Here is a 19,363-nt window from a genome sequence, read left to right as displayed (position 1 = left end):
TCAAAGCTAAAGTGAATACAAAGGGCACTAGCTTCTGTTTTGTCAGTCCACACATCAAGTTCCTAAAATGTCCTACAACTTTCAATTGGTTGTTAACCTTATTACAAATAGCAAACCAAGTTATTTTCTAAAAAAATCATGTCCTTGAGACTTTCTGTCACATATCCAGGATTGGCTGAGAAAGGTGTGCAGTCATATGTATCATAAGGAAAAAGCATAGTATTTGAAGATTCATCATTAAGAAATTACCCACTTTTTGTCCTCCAACGGGGGTGCCGTCATGTCATAGAAAGATTTTGCGTGGGCAACCTGTGGTGGGTTATCACGGTTTACCTTTGTACTGCGAGTAACGCCTGCCTTTATTTGAATATCTTGCAAGCTTTTGCACCATGAAATACACTTAATTCTTTATAAAACTCAGAAAAATGAGCCTTTTTGTCTTTAGATAAAGAGTTCACGGCATCGATGTAAGTTAGGACGCAATGTTACAAGCCATCGTGGACTCGATATTTGTGTCGGGAGTTACCGGTCAAGTACTACTCGCGGTGAACTTGATATTTCTCAGCTTGCTCGTGGTACTTCTTTGCCTTCTACTTATCTTTGGATTCAACATACATCTACTGTTCTTGCTTCTTCTATGTGGCGGATTACTGGCTTCGATAAACTGGTAGGACTATCGAAGTTCTTTCTTAATACTATGGATTTTACAGGGGCGGTAAGGGTTATTTTCGTGATCCGTGCCTTTTTTGTTTATCGTGAATCGTGATAAGGACAAATTGAAAACCGTGATTCGTGATTGCTATCTTCGCCGTGATTTGTGAATGGCAAAATTTGATCAGCTTGAATCGTGATCTATTCTCTTTAAAAATCGTTAATCGTGATTTCCAAGTAAAGATTGATCCTTGTCGTCAGTTTATTGTAAAATGCGATTTCCGATTTTTGAAACTCGTGAAACGTGCTGGGACCCCACGTTACCGCCCCTGATTTTATTTCTTCAAGTGATGTCTACACATTTGTTGTTATCTAAGTACTCTGCTCATCAGTAACTTTTATGAAAACGGACTTAACGACAAATGAAACGTCTCCGTAACAATACCCCGTAATTTTGTATTAAAAAAACCAAGGATAAAGAACTGTGTGGTAGCATATCGTATAAGCAGCTTGTGTAGCAAGCATTTCTTTGGTGTTTCAGTATACATACTATAGAGAGATAGCGGGTAATGACTGAGCAAAAAAATTATTGTAAAGTATTTTTTTCCTTTTTATCATTCTCATTCAATATAACCACACCAAAATGTTTTTCTAAGTCAATTAAGACTTCTGTTCCTACAGAATTTCTTGTTGTTCATCCCCACCTTTTTATTCAAACTGTGTGTATGGGAGGCTGGGTGGGGTGAGGTCTGGCTGCCATCCCATAGCCCCCTTGTTGATGCGTGCTGTAGGCTAGACTTGGGGTGGGGGTGTGTTTTTCATGGCTTTCCCTTAAAGTTCCAAAAAGTCATTAATATTTATTAATAGAAGCCATGTTTTCCCTTGCCGCCACAAATATTCAAAAGGTGCACATGTCTGGGCTTATGCCATCAATGTTCTTCACACTCATCTAAAATAACGAAATAGGTGGCATAATTCTTTTTATCCTTTTGTCAGCATTGTTTGTGGAATCTAGCAAAAGGTAAAATACCATTGAGGGTAAGGTTGTTCAATAGTTTAACCCAAATATTTTTCTATGTAATTAATTTTGTTTAAAGGTTTGTCTTAGAACTGTGGAATGCAAAGCCTACCAAAGAAAATGAAAGTAAAAAGGATTAGGACTTGAAAGAAAAAAAACAACAGAACAAAAGGTACTGTAAAATGCAAACTGTCAATGTCTATTGAATAATTGTTATAATTATCGCAGTAATCGAATCATGTATGGAATTTCTCTGGAAATGTTTAAAGAACAAAGTGGTGTCTGAAGCAATAGCATCTTTAGCTCAAAACAGTAATAGGTCACTAGCTCCATCTAGAAACTTATACTTTTCAAATACCATGGAACTAGAAAATACACTGAAAATTTATCACCTTCATAACATCAAGGTAATAATAATAATAATAATAATAATATAATAATAATAATAATAATAATAATAATAATAATAATATCAGCATTTATATAGCGCCTCATCAATAATTGCCCTAGGCACTTTACAATTATATATCAATTAAATAAACATTACACAATTAAAAATTAAAAATCACCCTGACAATACATTGTGTCTAATAAGAAATGTTACATTTATAAAAATCGATATTATGATTAAATATATATATATATATATGTATGTAATGTATAATTAACAGTGATATTAAAAAAATGAATTTTAAACTAATTATAAATTAAATGCTTCTTTAAAAAGGTGAGTCTTAAGGCATTGTGTCAACCAACGTCAAAAGGTGAGTCTTAAGGCATTGTGTCAACCAAGGTCAAATTGATTTGGCAGTTAAAGCTGCATCGTCACCAGTTTACTTCTGGAGGGCCGATGGAATCCTCAACCATTAAAAGAAACTTCCAATAGACACACTGCTTTCACAATTTTTAATCCCCCCCATGAAATATATATTCCTGTTCAAAGTAAATTAATTTAACAATAGCACCTAGGAATGTTGGGGCTTCAATAAATGCTGCTCTCACTCTGCTTTCTACAGCATGGTGCACCTATTCTACTTTCTACCATTACTGTTATCAAATCCCCCATTGGCCACTCCCACCTTCTCTTTCTCCTGCCGTCTTTCTAAAGCACTTTTACGCTTCTCCCAATCAGTCTTAAACCGGTTAAACTGGTTCTCCATCTCCATAATTTCCATGCTCTGCCTACTTAGGAGCTCTTCTTGAGGGGTGTGGCCAAATTTAAGACGAGCAGGCGGTGGCTGTGGCACATGGATTACTATTCCTGCTGTGTGATTTTGTGATGAAGATATGGCATGGCCCTTGGTTTCATTAGCTGTACCTGATGTTAGAGAGATCACATGTTAAATAATAATCAAAGAACTTTGAAATGTGGTATGTTTTATGCCTCTGTGAAAGAAGGGTAGTTTTGTTGATGTTTCAAGTGCTAGAGAAACGACTTTGGGCTAACAAATGCTCAAATTGTCAGCGAAACTCATATGTTTTCACAGAGCCGTATACCATTTCTACATTGTTGTGATTTACATATTTCCCTGATTTCACAACACAGACCATATTTTTCGCTCAAAGTGGACAGACGAGATATACACCTATTTAAAAAAATGTTGCACACGGAGAATCCATGTATTGCAACCCCCACTGCTTCATTGGTTTTAAATATAAGCAAATGAGCGTAGAATAGAACAAATCCAGGCTTCAAAAGCTGCAGCATTCTTGTTCATATATATGTTGAACATTTGCATGGCTTTCAGATGCCAGGATTCAGCCATGTTTATGCTACAAATGAAGCACTGCGGGTCACAATACATTGATTTCCAAGTACAACCTTATTTGAAATAGGTGTATTTCCATATGCATTTTTATATTTGCTAAGGTCATGTCTAAAAGCTGTACTCTGCCAACCAGAGTGGGCTATCTGTTAGCAAACTGGCTAAAGCCTTCCCTCTATCTTTCAAAAAGTGCTGTAATTCGAAAAATTACTCTGCGTTTTCAAAATAAAAACTCATGACATATAATATTAAAGGGGGCTTTGCAGCCTCTGAATAATATGCTATGGTATTCCTAAACTAGCCACCTTTATAATATAAAGAAGTAGAGGTCGTGAAGAAATATATATCAATAACAATAAATCAATTAATAATGTCAATTATATATTAAAAATATAACCTTTTTTTGTATTCTTACTTGCAGCACCTTTCTGCACCTGCTCATTAGAACATTTAGTCTTTGCTTTCTTGCGGTGTTTATAGAACTCCCATGCCATTCCGCCAGCAAATAGCATAGCAAATAGACCCAGCCCAGCATATACCGACACGCTGAAGATTCCGCCACTGCCAAAATAGTCATCTGCGGGTGAAATCTCAACCTGTGCAGTAATGATTCTTAGAACATTTTGTAGAATCCAAACACAGGGTACATACCGTATCAGGGTCGGATCTAGGGGTGGGGCAAGTGGTCCCCGCAGCCTTGAAACTCTTCAAATATTTGGCTTAAAAATATAGCAAGAAATATAAGGAAATGCACGGAAGAACAATGAACTCCCCCCCTCCTTTCGTGAAACAGTTGCTTCAGTCCCCCCTTTTTGGAACTCTTGTATCCGCCCGAGGGTACTACAAAAAATAGTAAGGAACTGGAGTTTGTTTTGCTTTACTCATCCATTTTATTAAAGAGACATATTCAGACACTCCTTTGCTAATGTTTTGTCTCAGTATTCGAAGACACATAATGTAATAAAAATAGCCTTCTAAAACAAAGTTTAATACTTCATTAATATACAGTAGCTTCCCGAAATCAGCCGATGGTATTAGATGCTTTCACACTTAGGCCCGATTCATACGTCGTGCTCCTGCCGAACTGAATCTAATTGCCTATTTGTATCGACACAAATACATTGGGAACGTTGATTCAGACGTCGCACCAATTAAAAGGTGCGCTCAACAAGCTGTGAGAAGTAAAAGTTGACTTGATGCGGAGTTTCTGTTGCACAAAATAAAACATGGCATTTGATTCGGCACATTAAAAGCTCGACGTTTGAATCGGTGTCGTGCTTTTGCCGTGCAGCACGACTGGTGCAGCTGCACTCAGTGCCGTGCCGAGCTTAATTGCTTCAGACGTCGAACTATTCATGTGTCGAATCAAGACAATTAGATTCGTCACGGCGGAAGCGTGACGTATGAATCGGTCTTACCTTCTTGCTTCCAGCATTCTCCTGTAAAAGGCGATACCGCCAATTCTCATTCATTTCCATGAAATTCCCGAGACACTTTTGCAGTTTTGATGAATTCCTAGCCAGTACTAATCCATAGCTGATGTGGTTCGGAATTACGCTGGCTACCAATACAAAGTTTTTCGTGAGGTCATCATTCTGGTGCTTGAGACTTTGTATATCTGCCAAGGCAGCCATTACTTTGCGGTCCTTGAGATGACCCAGGACTTGCTCCTGGTTTTGGAGTGCTTTAAAAAGAAAGAAGCCTGCTTTATTATATTAATATTTGGCTCAAGTTGTCAACGAAATTGAATCTGAAACTCTGGTTTCAGAGAAATAAAACTTGGACCCATCAATATATTTTTCTGATTTTACAGCGCATACGCATTTCCCCTAGAGATAAGATGTAGTATTTCTTTGTAACAGAAAAAACCCTGATCTTGGGTTAAGCTTGGTGATTTTAACCCTAAGGGAAGCCACTTTTGGTGTGGTCAACAGCAATTCTTACCGCCACAAATGGGCAAATTGGATGTGGTCGATGGAATTGTTAAGAGATAGCAGTATAAAACTAAGAAATTTTCAGTTTCCTGAATTTTATTGAGGTCCTTGAGACATCGCCATCATCATCGCCATAGTTATGTAAAATAAGTGAACTTAAAAAAGAGTGAACTTTACTGCTTTATCAATGTAAGTGTAAGCTCTTACCACTTATCCCCTGACAGCAACGCGTGCAAAAAAACGCGGCTCATACCTGTGATTTTAGCGTTTTGTCGAATCGCAAGCTTATGCTCCTCACTTTGGTTGACAACAGAAACCTGGTGAAACAGTCATGCTATAATTAAGACCTATCGCCTTATTCTGCGTAAGCTCGTGTAGGTGTTTCGAACATTTTACAACCAGACTACTCCACAATAGAGTATTATCTTCTTCCTTTGAAGGGCACCATAAATTCTTAACTGTATTGCACTTATTCACGTCCGTTCTCTTCTCAACTCATCTAGTCCATCCACTATGGCGGTTGCTGTTGATTCTTCTTTAGCTCTGAGGTCTAAAGAATAATCAGCCTACCCTCTTACCCTCACTCCTAACACTGTACACCTTCCTTTTCTCCCCGTTCCCCCCTACATACTACCCTCCTAACCTCCAGCCCCCTAACATCCCACCTTTCTTACCTGCCTCCTCCCTTACCTCACCGCCCCCAAACATCTAACCCTCATTACCTCCGCCCCCTCGTTTAGCCTTTATTACTTCCAGTCCCATGTTCAACCCTCATCACCTCCAACCCCACGTTCAACCCTTATTACCTCCACCCCCACGTTCAACCCTTATTACCTCCACCCCCATCTCCCATATCCAATCCTCATTACCTCAACCCCCATCTCCCATATCCAATCCTCATTACCTCAACCCCCAACTCCCATATCCAATCCTCATTACCTCAACCCCCATCTCCCATATCCAATCCTCATTACATCACCCCCCATCTCCCATATCCAATCCTCATTACCTCAACCACCATCTCCCATATCCAATCCTCATTACCTCAACCCCCATCTCCCATATCCAATCCTCATTACATCACCCCCCATCTCCCATATCCAATCCTCATTACCTCAACCCCCATCTCCCATATCCAATCCTCATTACATCACCCCCCATCTCCCATCTCCCATATCCAATCCTTATTACCTCAACCCCCATCTCCCATATCCAACCCTCATTACATCACCCCCATCTCCCATATCCAATCCTCATTACTTCAACCCCCATCTCCCACATCCAATCCTCATTACCTCAACCCCTCTGACATTAGCCTGTCCGTCCGCTGCTGTTGATTCGGCAAGCGCTGACGTGATAATGCTAATAAACATTGTTGTTATTATCAGCCCCATCAGAATCCACAGGCTTCCCACCAATTTGCCGAAGAGTGTTTTTGGTGCTTTGTCGCCATATCTAACACGAAAAGAAAATAAGGAACATTGAAAGAAATAATAGTTTTAAAAATAAGGCTCTAAATATAAACTTAGCAGCAGATAAAAAAATACTCTTTCTGTAGATATTTAATTTCGGAAGTTTGGATACAATTTTTTTGACAGCGCAGTTACAGTGTAGTTATAAATTCGCACCGAAACGTAAATAAGATATTTAAAAATTGTTTTTCTATTCTTTAAATTATACTTGGGTAGGACTTGTCAGGTCCCTGGAAGAAAATCTTATCCAGCTCTGCAAAACTATCAGATGATAATTTTTTATTTATCTAGACCAACTAAAAGTTTAATGGTAAAAGATTCTTAAATTATAGATTTCTACTGTATTTGATTGTTACATGAAAAACAAACAATGTAATCGCGTTTTACAACAATTCAGAATATCCGTCAATGTATTTTGAATGTTAATACGGCTGCTCGACCTACCCGACGGTTGTCATGGTAACGAATGCCCACCAGAACCCCTCAAAAACCCCTGTACTGAAGGCTTCTGGGAACTGTTTGGGGTTTTCCTTTCTCTCCTTAAATCGAAAAAAAAAAACAAGCAAATAAATCAGAAGCTTGGCTTCAATGTTCGCTTATGATAATTCCAAGAACAACCATTAATTTTTTATACGTATTTATTTCTTGTTGTTTGAGCATTGTTCAAGCAGAATGAAATGGTGATAAATCAGTTAGATCAGATAAGGGTTGTATGAAAGGTATGATGTCTGCTCCTTTGTTTTTATGTGACGTGTTGTTTTCGATGCAATCTCATGGTCTAGATCTACGATCGGGTGTCAAAATTATTACGATAATTTTCCTAGAAGAAGTTATCACCAAATCTCAGTTACGAGCCTAAATCATTCATGATTTCAATTTATTTGTTTCCAAGTTGATAAATATAAACGAAGGCAAATAAAGAATTTTGGAACATGGAGTCAACGAATCTACAAGAGTGCTTACCAAAAACCATATGATCACACCCGCAAGAGTTGCGGAAATCACGATAAAAATCAAAATGGGCCAAGCGCTAAGAACCGAGAACAGTAGACGTCCACCGGAAGCGTTTCCGGACATAAGAATTGCACTCCCTGACGATTCCGAGATTTCCAAAAACGGGTACCCACGTATGTTAGAACTATAAGGGGAATTCCCGACCGGTGCAATGACGTCGAAGTCCCCTCCATCCATCATATTCCGCAGTCCTTGGTTTCCGGTAGCAATTTTCTTGAATTCAAGTTTGATTGCAGGGCAACATATCTTGAGCGATTCTGTTAAAATATCATGGAAAATCCCGGCCATCTGTGTACTTTGCTCGCTGAATATATACGGACGTTGGTGTACATATCTGATGACGAATGTACTGTTTTGGTTACATTTTTCATCGAGCGAGCAAGAACTTTTTTGAGTTAAACAGAACAATATTGGGAATACTACGATTCCGTGATTAAGTAGCTTTAAATGCATTTGGAGTTCGATTTAAGTTGAGACAGCTATAGTCTTTCACTAACATTCAGAACTGCATGTACTTGTGACAGATTCACATTGGAAATGTCCTCACAAAAGAGTAAACTGAACATGAATCAAACACAGAGTAATATCAAAATGTCAAGCTAATTCCACGATGTCCGAACACAGTTCAACTCCGTTGGTGAACTAATTACTTGTTCACTCACAATTTGGTATTCAGGGTTTTTGTTTTTGTTCCCCCAAAGAACCGTGATTTTCTTCATTTATCCTTTTCTTTCCCCTCCGCGAAGGCTTGTCTTAGGCCGCTTTTAACCCCCGTAGTAAATCATCCAATTGTAGTTCCCATGGTGTTGTGATTGGTCGTACGAGAAGAATTAGTACAACCTTTCTTCGCTAAGATCTCCGTTGAATAATTGACATGAAAAATATCCCTCAATAACGATGTTGACACATCTCGAATTTAACGATTTATGAATATTTTATAAGGAGGGTATAGTAATATTGTACATGTTATTGTTTAGTGCGTTTTCGTAACAATTAAAGCGACCAAAGAGAGAAAAGAAGCAACCTGACTGCTGTTAAATATCGGGATGTTTTGATTTACTAATGATACTATTATGTTCTATGGGAAAATCAAGACCAGTAAGCGCTTCGTAAGGTTTTGTTTATCTTACCGTATTTGTGGTTCCAACAAAGATAATAAAACATTTATCCGTGCTCTGTATTGAGGCATAAATTTCAAACTTTACGAGTTTCCGGGGGACATGTTTGTGAATGAAGATATTGAGGCACGCAGTTCTTCGAGTTTGGACAAGATTGGGGGTTATTTTGAATAAGAAACTTCCTTTTAAGAGCAGATGAAGTGAACGTTTTTTCGTGATCTTTGGATGATAAATGATGTACGAATTTTGCCTACAAGATCCGAAGTGAAACCAACTCAGTGACAGCCTTGGGCCCCATACACAGAGAACATCACCAAAACAAAAACACGTTTTCGCCATAATAGTTGTAATGTTGCTGTTTTAATGACGAGAAGCGCAGATATTACTTGCTTTGGATTGGAAAGAATAGTATGACATTTACTATACTACTCGGGAATATAATAGAAGAAATCTTAAAGTTTAGATCATGGATGTGGATATTCGTATGGTTTGTTATTTTCAAGAGTGTTACTGGCGCGGGGAACATGTCTGCCGTGGAACGGGCCTGTGTAGATGGCGCTAAAATCCATGTTTCTTGGACGACCAATGCGCCTTATATTTACGAACAAAACAACGCTAAACGAGGTGTTCTATTGGACATATTTCAAAAGGGAATTCAATCTTGTTGTAAACCAGGAGTTACTATATCTTTTTCTTCGCCTGAGATGGAAAGAACAATGATTGAAGATGTCCTGCTTGCAAAACCGGATTCTATTTTGCTTCCAGTAGGTCGTAATTTAGGCAAGATAAACACATTCTATGGTCGACCGTTTGTTGTGTTTGTGAAGTCGCCTGGAATTGCTATTGTAACTGGAAAGACTGTCTCGGGTGCGGATTTGCTAACAGCTATCGTGAACTCGTGGCCGATCCTCGTATTCATTGTGACATCGCTCAGTCTAAGCGGCTTTGTTGTTTGGTTATTGGTAAGTTCATCACTAAATCTATATTTGCACTCACCATTTTACGTCCCACGGCATAGCTTATACTCTATAGTACTGCTTTTTAGACTTATTACTAGAAAAAATACAGTCCTAGCTTGGAACAACTAGGTGGGCACAAAGTCTGATGAAGTCAGATAAATAAATCAACGCAAGGTTGAAATGTTTTGTTTAACCCCTACAGTAGCTAAACTTTTAAAACGCTCAAGACTAAAACGAAAGGTAAACCCACTGCCGTAGTAATAATATAAAACATCGCGTTTAACAAAAGGTCGGGACCCTGAGATCGCGTTTAAAAATCCGAGTGTCCGAGACCGTGGTAGAAAAGAACGAGAATCCGAGACCCCTAAAATTTTGAAAATTCGAGACTTGCTTAAAAAACGGCGAGATTCCGAGACTTTTCTTGGTGCCTACGCTACTACCACTATATTAGTGTTTAAGTCTTTTGCTGCAAAGTTGTTCTTATCTTTTGAGGCTTTTTATTATATTGTTATCACCTGTGTTTTTTAGCATGCAACTCGTATAATCATTCCTTGTTGGAACGATGACAACAGGGTTAGGCCTGTTCCGGGTCGCCCTGTCCTACCAATTTTCGAGCCATCGAAACTTTAACCGGTATTTTGTAAGATTTATCTATTTTCCTTTCGTTGAGACTTTATTACTTGAATGGAACTATGTAATATTTTTTTTTCAAATGTCTGGCTACATATGTTTATAGCTCTATTTAAACGTTGAATGAATTTGTCGAGCAAAACACTCATTTTCATGAAATCGAAATTTAGATAAATGCCCTTTTCTCTGTATTTCATTTTTCTGACATTTTACTTGGTTTGAATTAGATTTATGAGTGAATAAAGATTAATTTTCCGGATACTTTTCTATACTTAATTTTCGATTTCTTAGTAAAGCTTATCTAAGCGAGGCGGTTCGTTGAACATGTAGCCTGGTTATTGGTAATTATATATTTTTTATATGATGAGATTTCTCTATTAATAAGCAATATCAAAAACACCCTGTTTGCAACTTGTATTTCTTCTCTCAATGTGTCACGAAAAGTAGAACGCACTTCCACTTTCAGTAACAAGTGCGACTTGCAGTTATATTTTTCAAGACAATTTGCAACCAAATGTGTTCGTGTTACAGGGCTTTTCAGTAAATAATTTATCGTCTATCAGAGATTACCTAAAGTTGTGGTTACACATTAATGAAACTCTGATTACCTTTAACCTACGGGCTCTTTAAGTTGTTCATCTAATGGCAGTGGTGTAATTAGTTCATGTACTTAGTATCGGTACCTTTGCTTCGTTTCTAACTGCAATAATAAGATAATAAGATAAGATATTTTAGAGAAGACTATTCAGCCACACCTGTTACTGTGTTTATTCCATTGGAGGACAAATTAAGTGAACAAATGGGAAATACCTACTGAAAAAAGTTTATTCTTCATTTACCATTTTCGATCGAACATATCAAAAGTTTTTTTCTGAGTCGGCTGATAAATATGGAAATATGCCCCAAGGAAATATATAGATAACCAATTATTATTGGCAATTTTTTAATGTTTAGTTCGCGCGCTATGGATATTATCGGCATTTTTTTGTCGATGATTTATTTACAGCATGCGTTTTATGAGTCATAACAAACATGTGGTTTGTCTTTTAAATGTTGTAGCTACAAGACAGGGGAACAGTCTTATTGATAATTTAAAAGTGTTTCTCTCTTTTTCTTTTTGATATCACAATTTATTATTTTGTTTATCTCTAAATGTTATTATGCGCTACCGTAGACAAAGATATAAAACCATTCCAAATTAATATGGGGATTTCAGTGTTTTTGTTGACACAAACTCTATAACTAGAAAGATTTCATCGCGTTTCAATGTACACTGAAGCATTTCTTTGAAACGCCTGTTGCCTAGTGACGTTGATGCCAATCAGATAGCATGTTTCTCGCATTTTTATTGGCTTACTCCACAAAACTGTCAAGGTGGCCACGGTAGCGCGCGTCGTATCAGAACGTTTCTCGCATCTTTATTGGCTTACTTCACAAAACTGTTAAGGTGCCCAAGGTAGCGCGCGTCGCAGTATAAGGATGTTATCGTATCTCTGCGCTTTAATACCGCTTCTGGTTTTTATCAGCGCTAGCCCGACACATGCCTGGGGTGCTTTTTTTATTACCCCCAAAAGCAATTCTTCTTTATACAGTGTAATACTGCTCTTGTTGTTTGATCACCCCTGTTGTCCTATTTTGATTAAAATGCTGAAATATCGGTAAGGTATCGGTAAGGTATTTAGTTTTTTTTTCACTTCTATCCTTGTTCGCCTTACAGCCAAATTCGTTGTTGCGCTACCGCGGCGAATCCAAAATCTTTGTCTCGTTTGGGAATAGCGCGTAGTCAGACACAAGCTTTGGTGGCGATTTGTCCGGTTTTAATTGTTTGGTTTGATTGACTACGCGCTACACCCATGAAAAGAAACGAAATTTGGATTCTGGGAGGTCGCGTAACAACGAATTTGGCTATAATCTTTCTCATTGTTCCTTTCTTAACCATATGCTTTGAAAGAGTTCAGGCCCCAAAATTATTTCGAAATAAAAAGTGCAATAGCAGTTTCATTTTCCCTAGTATAGTAATCCTGTCATCATTTAATCACACGTGTTACTATAATGACTTGTTTTAAATGTCATCTTTATATTGACGTGACAATGAAAGAGCCCACTTTCTGTGTTCGTGTGCAAATAGACTAGCAGAAGTGTAGAGCGCATGGCTGACCTATAGCCGTACTTGCAGCTGTGCCGGGCTTAATCAAAGCTAGCCTCCTCTGCAGACCGCAGGCGTCTCGATTGATTTTGGAAAAAGGCTTTTTTTTTCGATTTCGGGCTTCCTGTGGTGTGTTCAAGAAAGAGTGGGAGCCTAGGTTAGGGGAAAGGGGGATTCTTTTGTCCCTCTCCCCTCTTCCGGTTCCGGTTCAACTCGCCACAGGAACCCCAATATATAAAAATATTAAAAAATAACAAAAACACTCGAGATGCTTGCTGAGAAGGCTAAATCAAAGCCTTACAAATAGATTTAATTTTAGTGCGCGTCTCTTTTAATAGATGCAAAGATGACGTCACAGCGTGTCATGAACGAAAAAGTCCGCAACGAGACGCAGCCGAGTGCAAATGTCTTCTAATAACATATGGACCCATGATCAATTAGAGCGCGCGATTTACGGGTGTCTTTGTATTTTAAGACAAAGAATAATATTAATGAATATTAAAATATTAATGGTGGATTTTGTTTCCTCTCCAAGGATCATGGCTCAAATACGGAAGAGTTTCCCGACTTTTTCCCCCTGGGTGTTTTTGAAGGGTTCTGGTGGGCCGCAGTTACAATGACAACCGTCGGGTAAGTTGACTGGATTAGTGTCGTCATCACAACAATCTTGTGATTATCACATTAATCTGGATATTTGTTTGTAGAGGATTCCATGTAATGAATCTGACATTTCTTTACCTGTTGGCTATATTATTCTAGTGTATTGTTTTTGTCACGTTACCTTTGCTACACCCTCTAACACCCTCTCGTTATTGTCAGCTTACTTTACCTTACTTTGTGGACGCATCCCCTTCCCATTTTTTAGATGAGTATCATATAAGAAAAAAACTCTAAAACCTTCCTTGACGACTCAGGCTACGGCTAGTGCAACTTGAGAATATTCTTCGCGGCCAAGTGGAAACGCGGCTTCTATTGACTATATCATGTATTCTAAAAGCTTTTAAACACGAACGCGCGCGATAAAAGGGATAGCTCCGTCCCCTTTTCGCAAGCTCTCGCGCAAGTCGTCATTCACAAATAGACTTTATTGAGTGAGGAACTCTGAAACTGCGAGAAGAAAAAAATAAAGCCGTACGACAAACTACAACAACTGTAAAGTGCAAGAGATTGTCAAAAAACTATCAAGCATGTTCGGGAAAGTGTTTGGAGTCAATTCTCTAAAAATACATGAACAAAAATTGTCCTTGAGTATTTTTTTTAATGAGTTATTACTTTAATAGTGTGTTTTAAGCCAATTTTGAACTCTATTTAGCATTCTGGCTTCTCTTTACGGAGCTCTTCATTGAGTGAAGTCAAATGTCTAATGACAGCTTGCCCAAGGCAGGTCCCTTTTATAGTTCGCGTTCGTATGTTCGTATTTAAAGGGGAGCCTTAGAAACACGCCCTCTTTCACTCAAAAACCAGCCCCTGGGCCAGTTTCATGAGGTCTTTTTTGATGTTGTTTAGGTACGGTGACAAGGTCCCCCGCAGCGTACCAAGTCGTCTGTTTGCTGTCGTCTGGATCAACGCAGGCCTCGTCATCATTGCGATGTTCATGGGAATTGTGACGTCATCGTTGTCTAGCAACATGATTGGAAATGCCTCTCATCTCTATGGCATGGTGGTAAGGGACTCTACCATTGTTGTGTTTACGGGAAAGTGGGCCTTCCCACAAGCTTTTGCGCTTGCCCGTTTCCTAATTGTTGGTACAACAAAGTTATGGCTTGCCCCCCCTCCTCTCTTCCGGTTCCGGTTCCGGTTCAACTCGCCACAGGAATCCCAATTCATAAAAACACTGAAAAATTACAAAAGCACTCTTTGCCTGAGGAGAAGGCTTATTTTTATTTATTTTATTCGAGCATCTTAACTTTTGCGAAAATGTTCTTAAGCACATTTTGCGAGTCTTTTATTTCGCGATTGCGGAGAAAAATTGTGTTTGCAGGGGATTAAATTTCGCGAATTCGAAGTTCAAGTTACTTTATTTTTTTCGTTTAAACAAAAAAGAAATGAAGAAGCCAACAACTGAAACAGGACCAATATATTGAAAAGGGTTCTTGTTCCTGAGCTAATATCGATAGTTTTGTTGCTTACTAGAAGATCTCAAAAGAACCTTCAATCTCTTTCATCAATTTTTCTATATCTATTAAATTTCGCGAGATAAAAGTTCACGGACTTTATTTTTTCAATAAGGGGTATTAAAATGACACTAACATACGCAGATTGGCACCAGTCGGGCCAAGACGGGACGCTAGCACAGTCTATTACCCGTGCAGTCCGGCAACCATGGACAGCTTTTTTGTCCTTATTAGGAATCGTCAGCATGTCATTTTTTGCGATTTTTTTTTATAATTGCGTGTCCGTGAATGATGTGTCTGTCTGTGCTGTTGTTTACAGGTTTCTGTTAAAAACACGTCCGTACAGTATCAATACGCAGTTTTTCAAAGCTCTTTTGTGCGTGGTAAGTCAATCTAATCTTACTTTACTTGTCCTATATTTTAAACTCAGTGATATTAAAGCCGCATTGTCACCAGTTTACTTCCGGTCGATAACGTATCAATCTCCGATGATTTTTAACGGAAACTGCGGAAAATATTTCAAAATTTTAAAAGCAGTGTGTCTTTTGGAAGTTTCTTCGAGGATTTGACTGATAATTTAGGGCGGATGGTCCGTTTTATAGCGCGGATTCTAATAGATTCTTTTGTCTTTTGACGGTTGAGGTTTCCGACGGACCTCCGGAAACTGGTGACAATTCGGCTTTAACAATACAACCACATTACTCAGGCGAGTACCCGGGATGGGCTGATGGGGGGTGCGCAGTCATAGATGTACTGAATGACTGAACGACTTTGCCATTGGTTCAAACTATTTATTGTAGTTACAACTGGAGTTTGATATTAGGAGAGGTTTGAAATCTGAAATAATCATATAATAATCATATACAACATTATCAAATGGATTCAGTGTTACAACAATTTGAGATTCAAAATTCACATTGTTTAAAAGAGGTTTACACGCTGGCTCCTGTAACCTTGTTCGAGTCAGTCGTAGTTGCAAATGTTCTGGGTTCTTAATTTATTTATTCGGATCAATTTTGACGTTATGACGCCAAAAATTGAGACGAATGAATTAACAAAATTTATCGTTTAGAACGATACAATAGGTATCACATGAGAAAAATGTACGCACCGGATACTCTAGCTAGCAATGTTACAAGTATTTCTTAATACTGTTTTCACCAGAATAACAAAAAATAATTAAAAAGAAAATCGATAAAATAGGATGATAAACACCACTGTGCCGGGCTAGGAATGGCGTCACAGGGATAATAGAAAAGAATAGAAACGGAAGCTTTTTGAGCATTTAGGTGGCTCTTCTTAATCCATGAGCTGCGAGCAGCTACCTATCACGCCGCCATTTTACCCTCTCACGAAGTATCGTCTCACCCAAAAAATCCATTACCATCGGCTAATTCAAACGATTAACTGAACTTCTTTTATTCAGATGCCGTCAATAAAGTATGAAACTTTATTCTTGTTTGGTTATTTTCAAATGTAAGCAACAGCAAAGTGGTAGATCAACCACTCCTTTGTTATTGTTTATATTCAAAACAACCATGAATGAATGACTTCTGATATGAATTGGCGAGATTAAAAAATAATAGCCAATACTAATTTATTCTTTTTGTTACTCTTTTTGTGGTGCGCGAAGTCAAATGGCGGGTTGGTTGGCCTTCTTTAATATGCTACAGTGTGTGTATTTTGTTATATTGATTCCGCCCTCCCTTTCCTTTTACTATTTAGATAGCCTTTCGAAATAGATTTTGCGAGAGGACGTGATCATTACGCATGGTATAGTCGCTGCCCCATTGACCGTGTGATTTGACCCCTTAAAGTTTTAGTCGGTTTTGTTCTGTTTCGCAGCGAAAGCGACGTTCGAAGAAGTCTACTCGAGTGTTGCGTCGGGCGAGTCGCAACTCGCGCTGGTTGATTTCCTCAGCTCGACACAACACGACTCGTACTACTCGCAACACAAGCTTACTGTCGCGTCCGTCTTAGAACAGTCTGTGGCCTACGGTGCAGTGTTGCCGCAACATAGTAACAATCTCGCGCAATGTCTCCGCGACTTCCAGCAGAGGCATTCGGACGAAGGCTTATTTCTTTTGGACAGTTATCTCTCGCATGCTAAGGTAAGGTTTTTTTTAGTTAAAATGTACCTGAATAACGCAATTAGGGTGTCATTCAAGACATGACTGCTGTACGATATTAAAGGGGAATAAATCAACACAAGGCTGAAATGGTATATTTTACGCCTATGTGAATATCGAGTAGCTTTCCTGGAGTTTCGAGCATTCGCACTTTGTTTTTTTTCTTTTTTGCTCCGACGACCTCTGTTTTTTTACAGAGGGATCGAATGAAAGGCAAAGGCACTACAGAGTAACGCTCTGCATTGCGACCCTCGGGCTTCCTATCAGCTGTATTTACCACTGTGTACCTATTTATCTCCCAGGATCCTAACAGTGAGGCAACTGATGGAACGGACTATTTCGATGGAAGCATCTTCGGGTATTCGGTGTATGCGATGGCAGGTCTCTTCCTGGTTATACTAGCCGTCGGTTTGTATTGGCAAAAGTATCACTTGCCAAGGAGGGGAGAGTGGAGGGAAAGCAAAGGTCAGTGGAAATTTTAGAGCGTTTATAGGAAAGGGGACGCTGGGAGGGGGCGCTTATTGAGAACAAAACGATTGAGAACAAAACTATATTTGGATTCATGGTGGTTTCATTATTTATAAATAGAATAACATTATTCAAGAGGTGTTTTTTAGATATGTTTTAGGGGGAGGGGCACTTATTATTTTAACGTTAATAAATTTTTTTCTTGTTGACAGCGGGTCGAGACGCCGAGCTACAAGAGGTTGAAATCGAACTTTCTACTGCTGGCGCCAAACAACAATCAGAGCTCCCGTCTGACACGCATACTCTGTCTGGCAAAACCTCTGGTCTCAGTACTGAAAGACTGATGGCTCAGCAGAGTGCAGAGCTGCTAAGAGTAATGGACGAGTTCCAATCTTATAGACAGTCATGGGAGAAGTCATTTCGTTTGCTCCAAGAAAGGCATAGACGTGAGCAACGGGAACTATTTCGGCTTGACAATATGGGTTATGACATGTAGCAGTTTTCAGGATCTGTGTGTTGCACGTTTTAGCGAGAGTTCTAATCTTATAAACAGTTATGGCAGAAGTCATTTTGCTTGCTCCAGGAAAGGCATATATGTGAGCAGCGGTAACTACTTCAGCTTGACAATATGGGTTATAAAAATTAAACTTTTTCAGGATCTTTATGTTGCACGTTTTTGGGAGAGTTCTAACCTTACAAATTGTCATGGCAGAAAGCATTTAGCTTGCTCCAGGAAAGAAATAGGTGGTAGCCGTAGTATATTTTAAATATTTTTGAATATATTTTCCGGCATGGGATGACTGTAAGATCTGAGACATCGGTACGCCTCAATCGGAAATAAAAAAAAAAAAATGGGGGATTTTCTTACCCTGGTCCCAGAGGCTCGAACGTCTGTCAGTGAGGAACGCAGTAGGCTTGCCGAAAACTTTTGCGGCCCAGCTACGAGAGACGTTCGGGACTTCGGAACCAGGGGTAGGCGTTTCTAGTCGTTGCTTGAGATCTGCATTTCCTGTTTGCTATTCAAAGCGTAGGAAGCCCGTATTAAAACTTAGTTTTTTCTTCGCTTCTTTCGAACTGAGGCGACTGGGATATATACCTTTGAGGTATTTATCGATTTTGTAGCCGGTATCTTGAGTACCCGCCCTGCTAAAAGGTAATTAAATCGAAAACTGGGCACAGAATGGTTACTCAGTTTTTATTGGCTTTAAGATATATATGGTATCTAGTTAGCCTATATTGGCTTGAGGTTTTGCATGCGGACGACGTTATCTGGTATCTGGGATATCTAGATGGTGAAGATACCACCACCTCTTTTTGCCTAGTAGTAGGGGAATGATGGATCTTTAAAACACCATAAATGCTTAGATTTCAACAGCCAGTATGGCTTTAGCCATACGACGCGCGCTACCGAGGCCACTTGCTAATTTAAAGGGGATTTCATCGCGTTTCAATGTACACTAAAGCACTTCTTTGCAACTCCTGTTGCCTAGTGACGTTAGGATGCCAATCAGATAGCATGTTTCTCGCATCCTTATTGGCTTCGCAAAACTGTCAAAGTAGCCACGGTAGCGCGCGTCGTATCAGATAGCATATTTCTCGCATTCTTATTGGCTTACTTCACAAAACTGTCAAGGTGGCCAAGGGAAACGACTATAAAGGACCGTGCAAAGAGCGTCAACATTGCTAGCGATATTTTTACCCGATTTTGGAGGCTTTTGTGAAGTTTACCTGTCTATCTGACTGAAGCATACTTCACGCTTGTTTGCGCAAGTGGGGTTCTGACCATAGGTAGCCCAGGCTTTTTATTTGTCCCTATTGATTTTACGGTAAACATAGGTCGAAAAACAAAATTAGTGAAAAAAAAACTTCTTGAAAAGACGTGTGTAATCTAGTGTTGTGTTTATGTTTACTTGTTGCGTGTCCTTTGGCCGTATTAAAGTGCCT

At 39.0% G+C, this 19,363-nt stretch overlaps 2 protein-coding genes across 6 annotated transcripts; one reads left to right on the top strand and one right to left on the bottom strand.

The window, feature by feature from the left end:
• The first annotated feature begins 217 nt into the window (after positions 1-217).
• Positions 218-19,274, top strand: LOC5511754. Of its 2 annotated transcripts, XM_048720017.1 has the most exons (8): positions 218-667; positions 1,749-1,841; positions 13,244-13,338; positions 14,215-14,371; positions 15,142-15,205; positions 16,668-16,933; positions 17,254-17,416; positions 17,632-19,274. In XM_048720017.1, the coding sequence occupies exons 3-8, from the start codon at positions 13,325-13,327 to the stop codon at positions 17,913-17,915; spliced, it is 948 nt and encodes a 315-aa protein (XP_048575974.1). In that variant the 5' UTR covers positions 218-667; positions 1,749-1,841; positions 13,244-13,324; the 3' UTR covers positions 17,916-19,274. The 2 variants fall into 2 exon arrangements, with proteins under 2 accessions (XP_048575974.1, XP_001632133.3); XM_001632083.3 differs by lacking the exons at positions 218-667; positions 1,749-1,841 and adding an exon at positions 8,850-9,935.
• LOC5511755 (potassium voltage-gated channel subfamily B member 2) lies at positions 1,998-10,066 on the bottom strand. Of its 4 annotated transcripts, none has more exons than XM_048720021.1 (7): positions 9,970-10,066; positions 7,286-7,380; positions 6,665-6,824; positions 5,623-5,686; positions 4,854-5,119; positions 3,851-4,031; positions 1,998-2,987 (listed from the first exon to the last, which is right to left on the bottom strand). In XM_048720021.1, the coding sequence occupies exons 1-7, from the start codon at positions 9,970-9,972 to the stop codon at positions 2,701-2,703; spliced, it is 1,056 nt and encodes a 351-aa protein (XP_048575978.1). In that variant the 5' UTR covers positions 9,973-10,066; the 3' UTR covers positions 1,998-2,700. The 4 variants fall into 4 exon arrangements, with proteins under 4 accessions (XP_048575978.1, XP_048575977.1, XP_032236973.2 ...); XM_048720020.1 differs by lacking the exon at positions 9,970-10,066 and adding an exon at positions 8,518-8,734; XM_032381082.2 differs by lacking the exon at positions 9,970-10,066 and adding an exon at positions 7,805-8,732.
• Positions 19,275-19,363: the final 89 nt, after the last annotated feature.

The sequence above is a fragment of the Nematostella vectensis genome, chromosome 12 (genome assembly GCF_932526225.1).
Source record: "Nematostella vectensis chromosome 12, jaNemVect1.1, whole genome shotgun sequence".
Taxonomy (NCBI): domain Eukaryota; kingdom Metazoa; phylum Cnidaria; class Anthozoa; order Actiniaria; family Edwardsiidae; genus Nematostella; species Nematostella vectensis.
Note: the sequence above shows the minus strand (reverse complement) of the source record. Positions and strands in the feature narration are given on the sequence as shown.